Below are 20,181 nucleotides of genomic sequence, written 5' to 3'. Positions count from 1 at the left end.
GTGGATGTCCTGGAACAACACATCTCTCTGAAAATCAACAAGAACTTTCCTTAGCGGTAACCATTTACCCTTTGAGCACCAAAGCCTGGTGAACTTTATACATGTTAAATTCTGTGCACAGTACAAGAAATGCCTGCAAACAGTGAACTTGGTGGAATGAGAAGTGAGATTGGACTGTGAACCAAAGAATTTTTCTGAACTTGCACACACATTACTTACACATGCACTTAGAATTAGAAGGGGCTAAAGTTAGGTTAAGCTAAGTTAATAATAGATAAGTTAAAGTTTGATTCTATTTTCATGTTCAAAGATCATTAAAAGCAACTTTTGTTTCGGTAACCATTTGTCTTGGTGAATATCTACTGCTGTTAGGTTTATGGGTCCTCTGGGCACCTAACAATACCTAGCAACTGAACCTCCCAGACTAACCTCCCATGTGGGGCCTTGTCAAAGGGCCTTCCTAAAGTCCACATAGACAACATCCACAGCCTTTCCTTTGTCAACGTTCCTGGTAACCGCCTTGAAAATTCTAAAAGATTGTTAAACATGACCTACCACACATAAAGCCATGTTGTTTATCAGTGGTCAGTTTCTGGCTATCCAAAGAATTGTACATCTGGTCTCTTAGAACACCTTCCAATAATTTTCCTACTATTGGCATCAGGCTCACCAGTCTATAATTTTCAGGGTTATTTTTGGAGTTTTTATTTAAATCAATGAAACAATGCGAGCTACCCTCCAATCCTTTGGCACCATACCCGTGGCGAAGGACATTTTAAATATTTCTGCAATTTCTACACTAGCCTCCCTCAAGGACTGTGGGAATATCCTGTCATGCCCTGGGGATTTATCCACCCTTATTTGCTTTAAGACAGCAAGAACTTCCTCCTCTAATCTGAATAGTTTCCATGACCTTATTGCTTCCCACGACTGTTCCCATTTCTTGAGAGAATACTGATTAACAAAAAAAAACATTTAAGATCTCCCCCATCTTTTGGCTCTATACAAAGCCGACCACTCTGATCTTCAAGGGGACCAATTTTGTCCCTTGCTATCTTTTTGCTCTTAATATACCTGTAGAAACCCTTAGAATTTTCCTTCCTAATTTCTTTGAGGTTTTTCTCTCACACACACACACACACACACACACACACACACACACACACACACACACACACACACACACACACACACACACACACACACACACACACTCTCAGACTGTGACTGAGAGCCTGTTTGACTCTCTGCTTACAAAACCACGTGTCCCTCTTACAACAGCAAATTCTTCTTTTAGACACTATACCTGCTATACACCTCTTCTCTTCTGAACCAGATTCCAATATCCCTCGAAAACCAAAGTTCCGTATGCCTGTTAACCTTGCCTTTAATCTCAACAGGAACAAACTCAAATTTTACCTTTGAAGATCCTCCATTTACCTCAAAGTTTTCAATATCATACTAAAGCTCCACCAAATCCTGAGGAAGTAGATGCTGATGAGCTTTCTTCACAATGACATTTGCATGTTGGATCCAGGAAAGGTCTTCTGAGAGAGCAACTCCCAGGAATTTTCCTCTCCCCCAATGATCACTGGATCATGCACCTCTGGTTTTCCTTCCCTCAACTCTACAATCAACACCATGGTCTTGGTGACATTGAATGCAAGGTTGTTAGTGCACTCTTAGTCAAGTTTTTAATCTCCTTCCTGTAAGTTGACATATTGGCCTCTTTTATACAACCCATTAGCATGGTACTATGAACAAACTTGTAGATGGAGTTATTGTCATACCAAGCCACCTGGTCATAGATGTAGTACTTGTGTAGGTTAAAAAAAACTTGTCTGAAAACTTAGGAAATATCCTGTTATGTCAAGATGCAACATTAATGGAAACACGCTGTATTCTGTATTGTTGAGACAGATCAAAACCACAGAAGCATGGTAAAACTATCTGTTTTATGATGAATGGCTTTAAACTGTACAGGTGCATTTTTCATTTTTTTTTATATTAAAATCTTCAATTCTGCAATGAAATGGTCAAAACCTGGATACTTACCGATATAAAGATGTTAAGTAAATTTTCCAGTGTTGGTAGCTGTGGGATAAGTTTCTGTACTACTTTACTAAAAGCTTCAAATATTGAGTGATCATAGATGCTGGTTAAGTAAAAGCTGATAAAGGAAAGGAATATCGTCAACAACAATGAACAAGTCCTAAATCCATCAAGTCAAAAACACTGGTCTTAACCAAAGGAATTGAAATATTCTTGAAAAAAAATAGTGTGGTCTCTCAGCTAAGCCACCTGCTACCAACCATAAAATAACTGGTGAAACAGCTTACTTGCCATACAAGTCGTACAACTTAGAAAATTGACAATATTAAGCCAAGGTTTTAATTCTATAGCCAATAGCATATTCTTGCTTGATTTTCAAAGCATTCGATAAAGCCTCTACCTTTATCAGACAAATCAAGCAGAGTAGCCTGTATATGTGATTACATTTTCCTGAAATGGCACTAACGTCATAAGATAACATCGTAACCACACAGAATGGGATAGCTTTTATTGCCAATTAATCATGCAGTATTTTCATAGTTGGTTATTTTCACCAACACTTGCAGTTACAATTGTTTGGATCTTTTATGGCCACAAAAAGATCTGAACAACAAACTGCTTCACCAGATGTAATTTGATCAGGCAGCAGCTCATCTATTTAAGAAACAACACCATCCACTTTGATAGTTTCTCAAAACTTTTGATTTCCAATGCTTCTATTTATATCATGTAAAGTTTATATCAATGATGGTCAAAGATGATGAATGTACTGAAAGCTGTAATGTAATAATTGTGCCCAGGTTATGAGCACTGAAGCTCATGGTTAGTAGATTTTTATGTAGAGCTCTTCATATGACGACCTTATCTTGTGCACTCATGGAGAGATTGAGAAAAAACAATGAGAAACATAGAGTCATCTAATTACTCAGGTAAAAGTTCAAAAGAAATCTAATGCTGTTGCAATACAGAACATTTTAAAGTCTCTTTCTAATTTTACAAACATTGTTGTATACAAGATTTTCTTGAGTCCAAACAAGAAAACATTGGAAGAATACATGCTGTAATAAGTAGGAACAGGTAGTTTTAAAGTTAAACTGAAAATTTATTTTTGAAGCCAGAGGTTCTTCCAAAAAACCACAAGTTGAGTGATAGTTTTCCAAACATTGCAGTTATTGCAGTTCAGCCTGCAAGGGTGCCCTAAGCTTCAGCCACTTCAATTCTCAGTCTAAATCTGAGCTACATTGTTCTAACAAAACTTGAGAAACAGCACTTAATCTTGCATCTGGCATTTTGCAATTTTCAGGAATGATTGCCGAATGCAGGTCACCAAACCTTATTCTCTCCATAGATGTGGTTGTATCTGTGTTTTAATTCACTTTTTTCTCATCTCTTCCAGTTTTTAAAACCATAATTTCTGCCTTGATAATGATGATCTGTACCCCATTAAATTTTCCAGGTTCCAGGTTCCACCCCTATTTAAATGTTTTCTCACTTTTCCAATTCTGGTGAATTAGCAAGCAGGTTACGTTTCCAACACCGTTGATGGTCCTTTGCACCTCAGACCCCCATACATACAAGATCTATTCAAAACATACAGGGGTTGTAGGTCAATTGGGGCAGCACAGGCTCATGGACAAGTAGGGCCTGTTTCTATGCTGTATGTCTAAATTTAAAAAGTTTACATCATGTTGAAAACGAGTGCCATACAACTGAAAGCAGTGCATCTCAGTATGAACATGGATCTTCTATGCAAGGACTGCAATGGGAATAGATGCTGAAGACCCAATCTGCAGCTATCTCTTTCAAGACCTGGTCAGCTGTGCAGTTACCAAAGAACTGATGTTCCCCAACAAATGCAAAATGCATTTCAATATGGAAATGTACCATTTCATCAACTGACGGATGATAGTAGCTAATAATCAGGAGATTTCCTTGTGTACTTTTGATTACAGACCCCAAAAAGCTCAATTTTGAGGACTTCTATTCCCATTTCCTTCTGCCTGGATATCACCGTACCTACCCTTCTGAGAAAGTAAAGCCTGATGGCACCGTATCTATATTGTATGATGGTTCTATGAGCATCACTGACAAATCCAAGGAACAGCTTGTGCATTTTAGACATCAGATCCCAGATGCTTGGAATTCGGAATTTCCAAGGATGAATTATCCTGGAGCTGTAGTTTGGACAATATAGGAAAAGCCACACTTGTCCAAAAGTTAAAGAATCAGTACTTGTAAACAATTTCAAGGTAATCTGAAATTCAAATGATGACTGAAGGAGAAAGATGGCAATATTAGAATGCATTCAAAATATTTGAGCATCAATAACACCATAGAGTCAAAAAAACCAACATTGAAAATAAATGTTGATAATCTAAAAGCAAAATTTAAAAAGTATCAAGTAAATAAGCCAGGTAAGAGAGTATTTAAATTAAAGGAGATAGGAAAGTATTCAAAAGTTTTCTTTCTGCTGAATAGGAAGTGAATATTTCTAACTGCTTGAGCAATAGGTCAGAGACATCACCCAATAAGGGGATCAAAATGATCTCACAATGAGACTCAAGGTCATTATTTTTAATCCAAAGAGCTGAAAGGATGACAGTCAAATTAGATACAGCAAGGTTGAACATTTGATTGAGACAAATTAAAAAGGAAATAGATTTAAAAATCATCTTGCCTGAGAAATGAGACTTGATTAATTCCCACTCCTGACTTTATGGAGTCTGCACTAACAACCATCTCCTTGCTTAAAAAGGTCATCAGGTCTGACATTCTCTCCACCCACCTCCCCCCCACCAACCCTCCCCACCATCAGTTAAAGCTTTGTGGAATTTAATTAACAATGAATGTACAAATCCAAAGGTTTTGTAAAGATAATAAGGCAGCTAAGGGTAAAATGTTTGTGCAAAGCAAATGGTGGAATATGATAATTGGCCATCAACCTTTGGAAAATTACTATTTCTCTTGTATCACTTGTAACATTAACATTAGCATTCATCATAGAACATTACAGCAATGGGACCCTTTGGCCCTTCTACTCTGTGCCAAACCATTATGTTTTGTTTAGTCCCACCAAACTTGTACCCAGCCCACAGCTCTCCATACCTCTCCCATCCATGTACCTGTCCAAATTCTTGTTAAATGTTAAAATTGAGTCGACATTCAGCACTTCTGCTGGCAGCTCATTCCATACTCCCATTCTCTGTGTGATGAAGCTTCCCTCCCCTCATATTCCCCCAAAACCTTTCCCCTTTCACCCTATGTCTTTGGGCTTTTTCCACCAAGGATAGAGGAAATACAAACAAATCTGCATTTACTCTGTCTAGACCCCTCAATTTTAAATACCCCTATCAGATCTCCCCACATTCTTCTATACTCTAGGAAATAAAATTCTAACCTGTTTAACCTTTCCCTGTAACTCAATTCCTGAAGACCAGGCAACATCCTGGTAAATCTCTGCACTATCTTATTGATATCTTTCCTGGGTGACCAAAACTGCACACAATACTCAAAATTTGGCCTCACTAATGTCTTATACAACTTTACCCTAACGTCCCAGCTCTTATACTCAATTCTTTGATTTATGAAGGCCAATATGCTAAAAGCTCTCTTTACAACCCTCTTCATCCATGACATTCAGTATCTGTATTCCCAAATTCCTCTGTTCTACCGCACTCCTCAGTGCCCTACTATTTACCGTGCATGTCCTTTCTTGGTTTGTCCTTCAAAAAAAAAAGCACAACACCTCACACTCATCTTCATTAAATGCCATCTGTCATTTTTCAGTCCATTTTTCCAGCTGGTTCAGATCCCTTTGCAAACTTAGAAAACCTTTGCTGTCCATAACACCTCCAATTTTTGTGTTACCTGCAAGCTTGCTGATCTAATTTACCACATTATTATCCAAATGATTGATATAGATGGAAAACAACAATGGTCTCAGCTCCAATCCCTGAGGCACACCACTAGTCACAGGCCTCCAGTCTGAGAAGCAATCACCCACCACTACTCTCTGGCTTCACCCCTCCAGCTATTGTCGAATCCAGTTCACTACTTCACCATGAATACCTAGCGTCTGAAACTTCCTGACAAATCTCCTTGTGGGACCTTGTAAAAGGCCATGTAGTCAACATTCACATCCTTTCCCTCAACTTTCCAGGTAACCTCTAAAAACAAAGATTGGTTAAACACTACCTACCATGCACAAAGACATGTTAATTATCCCGAATTGATTCCTGGTTATCCAAATAATTTATGTCCAATCTCTTAGAACACCTTCCTATTCACGTAGAGGATTATAAAAATGCTTTAGGGTTCAGAACAAACAGTTGAACACAGTAAATAACAAGGCTCGTTACCTCAGATGCCGCATTCAAAAAATAATATGCCATATTTCTTAAAAAAGTTGCATTTTGCAAATGAGATGTCTAATATCAATATTGCTTACCTTAGGTGGAGTTTCTCTAAACCAGCATCAGCGAGGTCATCATTCGCCCGCTGGTGAATGTCTCTTTGGGTTTCTATCTTGTGATCATCTGACAAGCCATCTACTTTGTGGATGAATACTTCAAAATTAATTTCAGGATTGACTTTGTATGCTCTGGATACTGTCAGGTGAAGTCTTGCTAGAGCTTCCATGTAATCATCCTGTTAAGGACAATATTTATCAGTAAACTACAATTTGAATGGAGGCCAACACAAAAAGCATCAACAATATAGTGTACCACACAAATGAACCAAACAGTTTTGTAAGCCAGTGACAACTGTGCTCTTCAATTTATTTTTCTGTCAGCCAACAATCACTATTGGGCTAATTAAATAATGAAAAAGGTTTTTGGATTGTGGGAAAGCTCAAGAAAAAGCATCTTACATTTCAGTTAACTTTAATTACTTAAAACATCTTGTATAACATTGTCCTAGTAGAAACCAAATTCTTCCCCAGAGAGGAATAGTAATTCACATTTAATGTTATTTTGGGGAACAACCGACTTCTGCATCAGTTGCTATACATTTTTTCCCCTCGTTGAAAAGTAAACTCCATACCCTCAACTGAGTTTTAGATTTTATATCACACACACAAAAAAGGCCATACCTTTAACCAAGTTTGAGATTAAAAAGATTTTCATCTCAAAGCAGCAATTTACAGGCACCCACATTTAATGTTATTTTGGGAAACAACTGACTTCTGCATCAGTTGCTATACATTTTATTCCCCTCGTTGAAAAGTAAACTCCATACTCTCAACTGACACACACACACACACACACACACACACACACACACACACACACACACACACACACACACACACACACACACACACACACACACACACACACACACACACACACACACACACACACGGCGATTAGCAAGTTAACTTGCCCCCACCAAGTGTCAGTCTCTGGTTGAATTAACTTCTTCCTACCAGACATTTCACACCGCGTGATTACCAATTAAAGACCTAGTAAATTACTCAATTAAACCCACATGTAATCAGCAATGTGAAATTTCACTTCTACAGTGAAATATCTTTCTACAAGTCATCACTCCTGATAAATAGCCAAAACTGCAGGTGATAGAATTTTGTCAAAACTTGTAAAAGTGGCTGAGAAAATTTAGGGGTGGGGGGAGATGGAATGGAAGGAGAAGGGTGATTAAAAAAAAAATGTAAGAGTGAAACTGCAATGACACCAATGGTGGTAGTACCAGTTGAGAACGGATGGTAAAGCATCACCTGGAGCAGCCACATTGAGCAAATGATTAACATAATCTGAAGTTCCAGAGAAGGGGTGACAAAACTTCTAGTCTATCTTTCAGCTAGCACTACCACCATTTGTGTAATTGGTTTCTAACTTATCACAAACATTCACTTTTCTTATCACCCCACCACATATTCTATGCAATTTAGAACACTTAATTTCTATTTTTTCCCCTTTATTATGATGAAAGACTCATTTTGAAGTGTTAACTCAGCTTGACTCTCTACAGATTCTGTCGGAATTGCTGTGTATTTCCAAAATTTTCTGCTTTTATCACTTCTGAGCTGAGACAAAGTGTGCCTCTGAAGAATTGTACTCCGGAGAAATATTATAAATCCTGAATTTATCTCACGTCCATAACCAAACATGCAAGAAGAGGGCAAGAATCCAGGAGGAGGGGAGTCATCACAAATAGACAGAAGTGAGGGAAGTGTGCAAGGAGGAATGAAGGGGGCAATGTGAAGAATCAGAAGGGTGGGACATCATCCTTTCAGCCACAGTCCATCTTTTAGCAAGGTCACGGCTGTTGTTTAAGCTCAACACTATTTTCTTGCAATAATATCATCCCTCCATCTCTCAATACACTCAGCAACCATACTGCCACAATCTTTGGAAACTTTATTTGTCTTTCCCCTCATTCACCCCTTGGGATTGAGGAGGCCCTTCTTCCATTCCGTGAGTTCTGTATGCAACTTCATTTAACTTGAGTTTGTCTAATCAACACGTCTTTACGCATTAGAATGAAAGAACCATTAATATCACTTTTCATATGTTGATCTCTAGCACAGAAATGATATGACCAAGTGTTATGTTTAAGTAAAACTGGGTGGTTAATTAAACCAAGGCACTGATACTTCAGTCCTTTTAAAGTCAATTCTCATATCTACATTAATAGCTGCTTTCAACCCCACACCTATCAAGATGTTGATGCAGGGACAGGTGAGTGAGCTAGATTGGAAATTTATTATGTGCATCATGGAAACTACCCTTCCAGTCTTCATTTCTGTCCAATGATAGCTGATAAATTTACTCAATTTCAATTACTATGAGAGAACAGGAATTTATAATGGAAAAATGTGACAAAAAGTCAAACCAGGTAGAACACTTAAAATGAATCAGACCTGCTTTATATGGCACCTTGCCACCACACCCAATAAAACCTTAACTGGACAATATTTAATTTTTAATGTTTTTAATTTTTTTTAAATTTAAATGTGCAGCACTGAAACAGGCTAATTTGTGAGAGTCCATGCCACCCAATTTACACCCCATTAGCCTACATCCTAGCAAGTTTTTGAAAGATGGGAGGAAACCGGAGCCCCCGGAGACACTGGGAGAACGTACAAACTCCTTACAGACAGCACAGAATTAAACCCAGGTCCAGTCCTAATCGCTGACATTGTAAAGATATTACACTAGAATAACAATATTCTCAGACATTATAAAATGTAGTTGACACTATCTAGGAGAATCTTTCCTGAACTCATATCTACATTAATAGCACCTACACCAATGGCATGATGAAGAAAGCATGTCAATGTCTCTGGTTCCTCGGGATTGGCAGAGGTTTGGTATGACATCAGAAACCCTGGCAAATTTCTACAGATATGTGATGGAAAGTGTGCTAACCAAATGCATCCCCATCTGGCATGGGGACACCAATACCCGAGAGTAAAGCCCTCCTCCAAAGAGCCCAGAATGTGACAGGCAAAACCCTCACCACTATCAAGAACATCTTCAGGGAACGCTGCCGTCAGAGAGCAGCAGCAATCATCAAGGATCCACACTACCCAGCACATGCTCTGTTCTCACTGCTACCATCAGGAAAGTATAGGTGCCACAAGACTCGCACCACCAGGTTCAGGAACAGCTGTTACCACCTCCACAATCAGACTCCACATCAAACTCAACAAGGGTCTCATTTGAAGAATTACTTTTGCACTTTGTTTTTTTTTAAATTATCTCTGTACTGCACAATTTGTTTACGGATACAATTTTTTTTGCATTACCAATTAGTGATGATTCTGCCTTGCCCGCAAGAAAAAGAATCTCAGGGTTGTATGTGACATCATGCACATACTCTGACAATAAATATAAAACTCAGCACTTGATATGTTCAATTATCAAGTTTATTGTTATCCAATTGCACAAGTACAAGCCAACAAAACAGCATTCTCCAGTTCTCAATGCCAAACGTGCACACATATTTACACAATAAATAAATAGATATTGCTTTATGATTATAAGAATCTCAGATAGTTCAAATGAGCTGTTCCTTTGGCGAGTCAGCATTCTCATTGCCTGTGGAAAGAAGCTGTTCCTCAGCCTGGTGGTACTGGCTCTGATACTCTTGCATCTCTTCCCTGATGGGAGCAGCCGAAAGATGCCGTACGCAGGGTGGAAGGGGTCCTCAATGATTTGGCATACTCTTTTATAAGAACTATCTTGAATTGATCATGAGACATTTTATTCAAATAATCAAATCAAAGCTCATTTCAGGTGGTCCAAGTCCAAAGTAAAGATACAATATTTTAAAGTGATACTTTTCATGCATTGAAAACAGACACTTCACAGGAATGTTATAAAGCATAATCTGACAGTCAAAACAACAGACGAGATGATCAATGGTTGTTCAAAAAGGCAAGTTTTAAATGAACATCTGAAAAAGAGATTGAGAAAGTGAATTAGGCAGAGTTCAACAGAATGATAGGATTCATACGCCAGGCTGCTGTTCATTGACTTCAGCATGGTGTTTAATATAATCACACCCCAGATACCGGTGCAGAAGCTCTCCTCACTGGGACTCACACCCCTCCAACAACTGGATTCTGGACTTCCTAATGGAAAGATCACAGCCAGTTCAGGTTACCAGCAGAATGTCAGGCACCATCATATGGAGCTCCTCAGTGCTGGGTGCTCAGCCAACTCCTGTTCATGCCAGTGAACAAGGACTGCAAAGCCCAGATCCTGCTTCAGAGTCATCAAGTTTGCAGATGACATGACAGTAGTTTGCCTCATCAAAAACAATGATGGGTTACACGACAAGAGAAGTGCAAAATCTCATGAAATGGTGCAAGAATAACAACCCAAGTATCAACGTGGACAAAACAAAGGAGATGACTGTGGACTTCAGGAAGACAAGGGACTACCACCCTCCATAACGTTAATAGCTCAGTTGTGGAGAGAATAGAGAGCACCAAAGTTCCTCTTAGTCTTCTTAAGAAGCGAACAATCATAGATGCATATCTCCTCACTTGTCAGGAAGTCACAACAGCAACTACACATCCTTAGAATGCTGTGGGTGGGGAGGGGGGGGGGTGGTTGCAAGGCCACCATTCTTTCAATTTTCTACAGGAGCTCTCTCCGTAGTCCAACCATTCGCAACCATTTTTGGCTGTGGCCGCCTTACGACTCTGCTCAAAGTTTATGAGCCCCCTTCCCTATAAAGTTTTGGTTTCTTTTGTAGTTTTATTAACTACATAAAAACCAAAAAAACTTGTGTTACACGAAGTGGAAAAAAAAAGCAAGGGTTTTAAGTGCTGTGGCGCCCAGAGGGCCATCAGGTCCCTGTTGGGAATGGCTGCTGTAGAGCATTGAATCAGAGGACAATCCATAGAACCATAAAAGCAGCAGAGAGGACCACTGGAGTCTACCCCCCCCCCCCACCACCACCACCAATCAATGTGATTTTCCAGGAACACTATTTAAAGAGGGCTTGTAAAAATCAGTGAGGATCCTCATCACCCCAACACAGCATCTTCCAGTTGCTCTTGTCAGGAAAGAGGCATAGAAGTATTAGAGCCAGAACAACCAGGCTGAGGAACATCTTCTCATGTGCATTGAGAATGATGAACAGCTGAGTCTCCACTATTTATCAATACAAGTTGAGTACCCCTTATCCAAAATTCATGGGTCCAGAAGTGTTTCAGATTTTGGAATAATGTGCTTAGAGTAACTAAGCAGGACAGAGGCATTAGCAGAATACCTGTCAGCTGATAAACAACAACAAATAATGGCAGGCTTTCAGTCTCCACCTACGATGCTGTGTTAATAACCATATAACCGTTTACAGCACGTAAACATGCCATGTCGGCCCTTCAAGTCCGTACCGGTTCACTTGAACAACTCCACTAGCTCCTCCGCAAACTCCTGAGTGTGTGTTCAAAACTACATTTAAAAAAATGCAATAATGTTCCTGGTCATGTTACACTCAAACATGGCATTTTAGGTGGAAAGGAATTTCAGATTTCACATGTTTTGTATTTGCCACAAAAAAAAGCTTGATCTCTGCTTACAAAAAGATAAACGCAGCACCAAATACTAGAAATTCTGCTGGATGGCAAAAAAGTGAGTTATGCACATAGGTCTGACAACGATGATGGTTGGTACCACTTGCGCCATCATGTCAGTGCTCAAAAAGTTTTGGATTTTGGAACTTCAGACAAGGGGTACTCTACCTGCAATATTTTTTTTTTAAATATACACACACAGAACTTGTCTCTATGTGTGTTTTAAATGTGAAATGTAGAATCCTGTTTCATCAGGTTGCACTGATAAATGAATTTGAGAAATGAGAATATGCAGCATGTCTGAATTTTGTATCTGAGCAAATTTTAGGTTTGGAACAAATTATATAACTGGGAGGTAGCAAAAACAGAGGAATTTGAAAATTGACAATTTAACTCAACAAGAAGCCAATAAAGGTTAGAAAGCACAGGGACGATGACAGGGAACAAAACTTGGAATGAATTTATGGAAAGATGAAAAATGGGAGGTTAACTAGTCTATTACTTAAAGTTTAGAACATTAGAAGTTTCAGATAAACTGCAGAGAGAAATTCTGACAAAATGTATAGCAAAATGCAATTTTTTCTTGTTTTCTTCAGTCTAATAAACTGTATTTCTACAAGCAAAGCATATGCTGGGATGATCTGTATTCTGTTATCTCCTACAAGTGTAAACCTTAAAGATTCTGTTTCCTTTTATTGCCATGTAATAGGGCATTCAAAATGTTACATGCATTATATTCTTCAACTTTTGTCTGCCATAAGGCAAAGAGTTGATCTGCACATTTCCCAGCACCCCAAACAGAAGCAAAGAGAATCTTTCAGTCACCGAGTGCCCATCGATTTGCCTTCAGTGCTCCCACAGCCTCTACAGCCACAAAGATTCCAGTTCAAACCATCAGCAGCTCAAGTTCCAGGTTCAAACCTCCAATATGATCAGGAAGCTTTCAGCACTCTCTCGAATCCAGTTTCCCACAAGACTCTCTCCAGCAGTCCACAGCCTGTCTGCATTCTTCAGGTGCTGAGCCCCACGTTACCATACTGCAGTCGTTACCATACTGCAGTCGTTACCATACTGCAGTCGTTACCATACTGCAGTCGTTACCATACTGCAGTCGTTACCATACTGCAGTCGTTACCATACTGCAGTCGTTACCATACTGCAGTCGTTACCATACTGCAGTCGTTACCATACTGCAGTCGTTACCATACTGCAGTCGTTACCATACTGCAGTCGTTACCATACTGCAGTCGTTACCATACTGCAGTCGTTACCATACTGCAGTCGTTACCATACTGCAGTCGTTACCATACTGCAGTCGTTACCATACTGCAGTCGTTACCATACTGCAGTCGTTACCATACTGCAGTCGTTACCATACTGCAGTCGTTACCATACTGCAGTCGTTACCATACTGCAGTCGTTACCATACTGCAGTCGTTACCATACTGCAGTCGTTACCATACTGCAGTCGTTACCATACTGCAGTCGTTACCATACTGCAGTCGTTACCATACTGCAGTCGTTACCATACTGCAGTCGTTACCATACTGCAGTCGTTACCATACTGCAGTCGTTACCATACTGCAGTCGTTACCATACTGCAGTCGTTACCATACTGCAGTCGTTACCATACTGCAGTCGTTACCATACTGCAGTCGTTACCATACTGCAGTCGTTACCATACTGCAGTCGTTACCATACTGCAGTCGTTACCATACTGCAGTCGTTACCATACTGCAGTCGTTACCATACTGCAGTCGTTACCATACTGCAGTCGTTACCATACTGCAGTCGTTACCATACTGCAGTCGTTACCATACTGCAGTCGTTACCATACTGCAGTCGTTACCATACTGCAGTCGTTACCATACTGCAGTCGTTACCATACTGCAGTCGTTACCATACTGCAGTCGTTACCATACTGCAGTCGTTACCATACTGCAGTCGTTACCATACTGCAGTCGTTACCATACTGCAGTCGTTACCATACTGCAGTCGTTACCATACTGCAGTCGTTACCATACTGCAGTCGTTACCATACTGCAGTCGTTACCATACTGCAGTCGTTACCATACTGCAGTCGTTACCATACTGCAGTCGTTACCATACTGCAGTCGTTACCATACTGCAGTCGTTACCATACTGCAGTCGTTACCATACTGCAGTCGTTACCATACTGCAGTCGTTACCATACTGCAGTCGTTACCATACTGCAGTCGTTACCATACTGCAGTCGTTACCATACTGCAGTCGTTACCATACTGCAGTCGTTACCATACTGCAGTCGTTACCATACTGCAGTCGTTACCATACTGCAGTCGTTACCATACTGCAGTCGTTACCATACTGCAGTCGTTACCATACTGCAGTCGTTACCATACTGCAGTCGTTACCATACTGCAGTCGTTACCATACTGCAGTCGTTACCATACTGCAGTCGTTACCATACTGCAGTCGTTACCATACTGCAGTCGTTACCATACTGCAGTCGTTACCATACTGCAGTCGTTACCATACTGCAGTCGTTACCATACTGCAGTCGTTACCATACTGCAGTCGTTACCATACTGCAGTCGTTACCATACTGCAAGGATGTCTACTCTGCTTTTCATTCACAGGGGGTGCTTTCCCAATTTCTGGTCTGTTGCTCCCCTGGAGCTTGCAATCCCCTCATGGTACATTGCCTAGCACAGGCAGTGCCATCCTGGGCACAGACCAGATGGATGCGCGATTTTAAAAAAAGCTTCAATTCCCAACACTGCAGAACAATACAATGAAATAGAGGCATAGAAAGGGCCACATAACATACAATAGCAAATAATCCAAGAGATTGTGATAATTCGTGACAAATTAAATCTTACATTATTCCAAAGTTGGGAAAGGTCTGGGAGTCTTTGTACTGTAAAATAGATAATGAATGAAATACTCAAAATAAATAGGATATTAGATTGACAAAGTATTCCCTTCAAAATGTTTTGCCAATTGTTTCTTGGACAAGGGGAGGCAAATCTAAAAGTAGACAATATACATTTAAAGTGTGTGGGGGGGGGGGGGGGAACATGCTAGAGGAATTGGTAGAAGTACAAATGTAACAAGATATTTGGACAAGTACATGGATAGAAAAGGTTTAGAGGAATATGGGTCAAAATGGTTCTAGCAGATAGCAGTTCGGTAAAATCGTTGGATAGAAGGGCCCTGTTCCCATGCTGTAAAATTTTATAGCATTTTCCTCGTCATTGCAGCTGTACAAGTTCATGCTTTGTAATCAGTGGGTTCAATAAGCATATTGCACAAAAAACTGACGCATTGACCATCAATTCAATCATTTCCATTTATCTCAAAAATGTTTGCAAATCACATGAAGCCAATAATTTAAAAAACAACCAAAAACTATCAGATGATGATTTATGCAAAAGTGTTTGAAGGGCCAAATTTAAAAATATTAGAAAAAGCTACAACTTGTTTGAGAAGCCTCCTTCACTAGTTCAATGTTTCAAATGCAATGGGTATTATAGAAATTCCAACAATCACAACACTAAATTGTAAAAGATACTAATACAGAATTCTGCAATAACTGCTACAATGCAGTTTGAATGTCACAATCTCAGAATAAAGCAAAATAGTTACAAGGACTCCATTTTTCTCAAGGAAGATGTACAGAATTTTATATGGTAACAATACCCCTGCTTCCTGCTTGTGATATATTAAATGCGACAACTAAACAAAAAAGTTTTTTTCTTCAAATGAAAGTTTAATTCAAAAGATAACTCCTTTCCAGAATGCTTTCACCTTGTCGAGTAAAATAAAGAGTTTAAGGTACTTCCAAACTCCTCAAGTTCACTCCTTGCAACAGTGGATAATAGCAACTGAATGACAAGATTTCAGAATAAAGCAGAGATTTGTTACAGTTTACAATGTAATTCATCCAAAAGATCACAAAATGCAACGTCAACATGTCCAGCTAGCTAAATCTTTCAAATCAGTGATCTTATTTCTACAGTAAGAAATGAAAATCTCACATAAATCTGTTTACGTTCAACAATGAACAGCAATCCATTCCACTTTAAGCACAAAGTATTTCTAGTGACAAAATAGATATTTTCTTGCATCTCAAGGTGACATTTAGAACCCAGATACCACAAAGCAGCCTGGTTATTGATGGCACTACAAGGGACAGATATGCAAGTTAGTTGTCAAGATGCTGTCAATCAATGAATGAGTACTGGTATATACTGCATTTTGGTATTTTTGTGCTAAAATAGATATGAAGTGCCAGTTTGCACCACCCATCAAATCAAATCAGTTCACAGCTGTAGTCATGGTTCTTCAAGCAAGTGGATTTCAGAATTCTCAATGCTGAATAAAATGAATGCCTCATGCAGGAAGCCAGTATCCTACATTTATGTAACTTAATTGAATTGCAATATTCATCTTTCTCAGACTCACATCGGAGAAAGAGTAACAACCCCAGCAAGTTGTCATTGTAACATATGAGTGGTAAACCACACATTTCACACAAAACTACTTTCAATGAAGAGCTGACCACATTTAATCAGGTATGCATGTTTGAGATAAAGCTCCAGCTGTTTGAAAGCCAGCTGGTTAACAGCAAACAATTAGACTTCCCTCCAGGTGCTGTCACCACTCTTTCAGCATTGAAAAATGTACATTTGCAAGTATAAGCAACAACAGGTATGAGCAGGTGCACCATGTTCAATGAAGCACACAAAAAAAGTGATGTATTGCTACCATCATACTCTCTCCCTCCCCCTCCCTCCCTCCTCTCTACCCTGACTCCCCTCCCTGACATTCTCCAACCCTAACCACCCCCTCTGAGAGGCTTTACCTTTGACTCCCTTCCCCCTTTGTTCCACACACCCCATGATGTTGAACTCTTCTTCTGTTGGCTCCATCTCCATGCTTAATACCACAACCACCACCCCGCCCAACTACAGATCCCTTCTACCGCTTCAAAATGTCTTCCTCCTCTTGGACACCTTGTTCCAGTCTTCTACCTGCTCGGACCTTTATATTTCCAACTGCCACTGTGATATCAATAGTATCGACTTCACGACTCGCCTCACTCATTCCAATCTCACCCCCTCGGAACGTCTGGCCTACTACTCTCTCTGCACCAATCCAAACCTCACCAACAAACCTGTAGACAAGGGTGGTGCTGCTGTGGTCTGGCACACTGACCTCTATCTGGCCAAAGCCAGACTACAACTCTCAGATCTCCTCTTACCCTCCAACATGCCCCCCACCAAAACTCACCAAACCACTGTATGTATCATGCACTCTCTCTGAACTAGTCACTTCCAAACATCTCTCTGGCATAGGTTTCCCTACCCTGTGCTACCAGTTTCTACCTCCTACCCAAGATCCACAAATCCAATCGACCCAACATGTCCGTGTGCTCCTGTCCCACTGAACTGGTCTCCACTTACTTAGACTCTGTTTTGTTTCTCCCCCGCCCCCCCCCCCCCACCCTAGTCCCTCCCCACCTACATCCAGGACACTTCACACTCCCACTATCACTTCTACATCATCCAGTTCCCTGAACTCAATGGCCGAATATTTTCCATGGACATCCAATCCCTACATACCTCCATTCCCCATAATGAAGGCCTTAAAGCCCTTCATTTCTTTCTGGACAATGGAACCAACCAGGCCCCCTCCACCACCACTCTCCTCTGGCTGGAAAAGCACATCCTCACCATCAATTTCTCCTTTGACTCATCCCACTTTCTCCAGGTTAAAGTGGCCATGGGTATCCTTATGGGCCCCAGATATACCTGCCTTTTTTTGGCGACATGGAGCAACTCTCACAGGCAAGGTCCCTCAACTCTTCCTCTGCGACATAACCTCTTTGGTGCTACCTCATTAACCCAAGATGAGCTTATAGATTTCATCCACTTTGCTGCCAACTTCCACCCTGACCTCAAATTCACTTCACCCATTTCTAGCAACCCTCTCCCTTTCCTCGATCTCTGTCTCAATCTCAGGAGACAAAACTCCTGACAGAACATCTATAAACACACCAACTCCCACAGCTACCTCGACTACACCTCTTCCCGCCCTGTCCAGTCTCACAATTCCTCGGTCTTTCCCATCTGCACCCAGGATGAGGATTTCCAGAGATGTCCTCCTGCAAACAACATGGGTTTCCCTCTACCACCATCAACTCGGCACTCCCCTGCATATCCTCCATTGCCCACATATCTGCCCTGTCCCTCTCTGGCCCCACACGACAGGATTCCTATTGTCCTCATCTACCACCCCACCAGCCTCCACATCGTCCTTCGCCATTTCCAGCACCTACTTTGTGATCCCACCACTAGACACAGTCCCCTTTGCACCTTTCACAGGAATCGCTCCCTCCATGACACCCTTGTCCACTCCTCCTTCCCCACCAATCGTTCCTTTGGGAACTAGGCCTGTGACTGCAGGAGAAGCTCTACATGTGCACACATTTCCTCCCACTGCACCATTTGGGGCCCCAAACAATCCTTCCAAGTGAAGCAACATTTCACTTGTGATTCTGCAGGGGTCATCTCCTGCATCTGGTCTCCTCTACATAGGAGGGTATGGACGCAGTCTGGGAGATTGCTTTGTTGAGCCCCCAATCTCTGTCCACTGCAGTAGCATGGATCTCCCAGTGGCCACCCATTTCAAATCTCCATCCCATTCCCTTGCCAACATAGCTGTCCATGGTCTCATGTATTGCCAGACTGAGACCACTTGTAAATTGGAGGAACAACATCATCTGACTGGGCACACTTCAACCAGATGGCATTAATGGCAATTTCTCTGTCTTTCATTAAACCCCATCCCATTCTTCCCCATTCTCTCCATTCCTAGTCTCCTTTCACACAGACTTAAATTCTACCTAGTCCCTTATCACATCCAATAAACACCTTTTGTTGGTCTGGATTCCTCCCCCATTGTTTGAATTCTGATTTTTCCTTGAAGGGCTCAGGACCAAAATGTCAGCAATATATCTATCGCTGAAAAGACCATCCGAGTTCCTCCAGCATTCTGGTGTATTTAACATTTTCATATAACCACAACAATTACAGCACAGAAACAGGCCACTTCGGCCCTTCTAGTCCGAACACCTAGTCCCATTCACCTCCACTCAGCCCATAACCCTCCAAACCTCTCATCATTATACTTATTCAACTTTTACTTAATTTAAAATCAAACCCATATCTACCACTACAGCAGGAAGCTCATTCCACACTCCTACCACCCTCTAAGTGAAGAGATTCCCGCCTCATGTTTCCCCTAAACTTTTCCCTCTTCAATTTCAATCCATGTCCTCTTGTTTGAATCTCCCCCACTCTCAATGAGAAAAGCCTGCCCATAATGACTATCTGTCTCCCTCAATTTTAAATACCTGTGTCAAATCACCCCTTAATCTTCTATGGTCCAGGGAATAAAGTCCCAGCCTGCTTAACCTTTCCCCGAAACTCAAACCCTAAAACTCAGGCAACATTCTTGTAAATCTCCTCTGCACTCTCTCTCTATTCTATTTATATCCTTCCTATAATTCAGTGACCAAAACTGCGAACAATATTCCAAATTTGACCTCACCAATGCCTTATACAACTTTAACATGACATTCCAACTCTTGTATTCTATACTCTGATATACGAAGGCCAACATACCAAATGCTTTCTTCAGATTAGTGACAGATTATAGATAGGTTTTTGGGAGATAAATAGGGGCAGGTTTTTTTTTTTTAGTGTAGGTGAGATACAAACACTTTAAAACAGATCTTATTTAAAATAGAGCTCTGCTCATACCAGACAGGCCTGTGCCAAGTGCCTTTGCAAAAGCTTTGGAGAATACCCAAGAGACGTCACTAAAGAATGTTTACAAAAAGACAACAGATGAAAGAACTCTCGGAGCTGCAGGCTGTCTGGAGAACTTGCTGTTCTAAGAGGGTCATGTGGTTTTATAAGCAGAGAATGATATGCAGTTTGACAGACAGCAGCAACAGCTGGGACTGGAACAGAACAAGCTGGCAAGCTTGTCAAAAAACTCCATTTGGAAGACAGGTGTGAGTGCTTAGT

At 40.7% G+C, this 20,181-nt stretch overlaps 1 protein-coding gene across 1 annotated transcript in view; it reads right to left on the bottom strand.

The window, feature by feature from the left end:
- Positions 1 to 20,181, bottom strand: part of rragca (Ras-related GTP binding Ca) — a 39,397-nt gene that overhangs the window by 10,651 nt on the left and 8,565 nt on the right. The window contains exons 2-3 of the mRNA XM_069895759.1: positions 6,500 to 6,699; positions 2,056 to 2,170 (exon numbers count right to left, since the gene is read on the bottom strand). Of these exons, the coding sequence (XP_069751860.1) occupies positions 2,056 to 2,170; positions 6,500 to 6,699 (315 nt within the window). The remainder of the gene's footprint in view (positions 1 to 2,055; positions 2,171 to 6,499; positions 6,700 to 20,181) is intronic.

The sequence above is a fragment of the Narcine bancroftii genome, chromosome 8, assembly GCF_036971445.1.
Source record: "Narcine bancroftii isolate sNarBan1 chromosome 8, sNarBan1.hap1, whole genome shotgun sequence".
In the NCBI taxonomy this organism is placed as follows: Eukaryota; Metazoa; Chordata; class Chondrichthyes; order Torpediniformes; family Narcinidae; genus Narcine; species Narcine bancroftii.
This window is presented reverse-complemented; position numbering and strand designations above follow the sequence as displayed.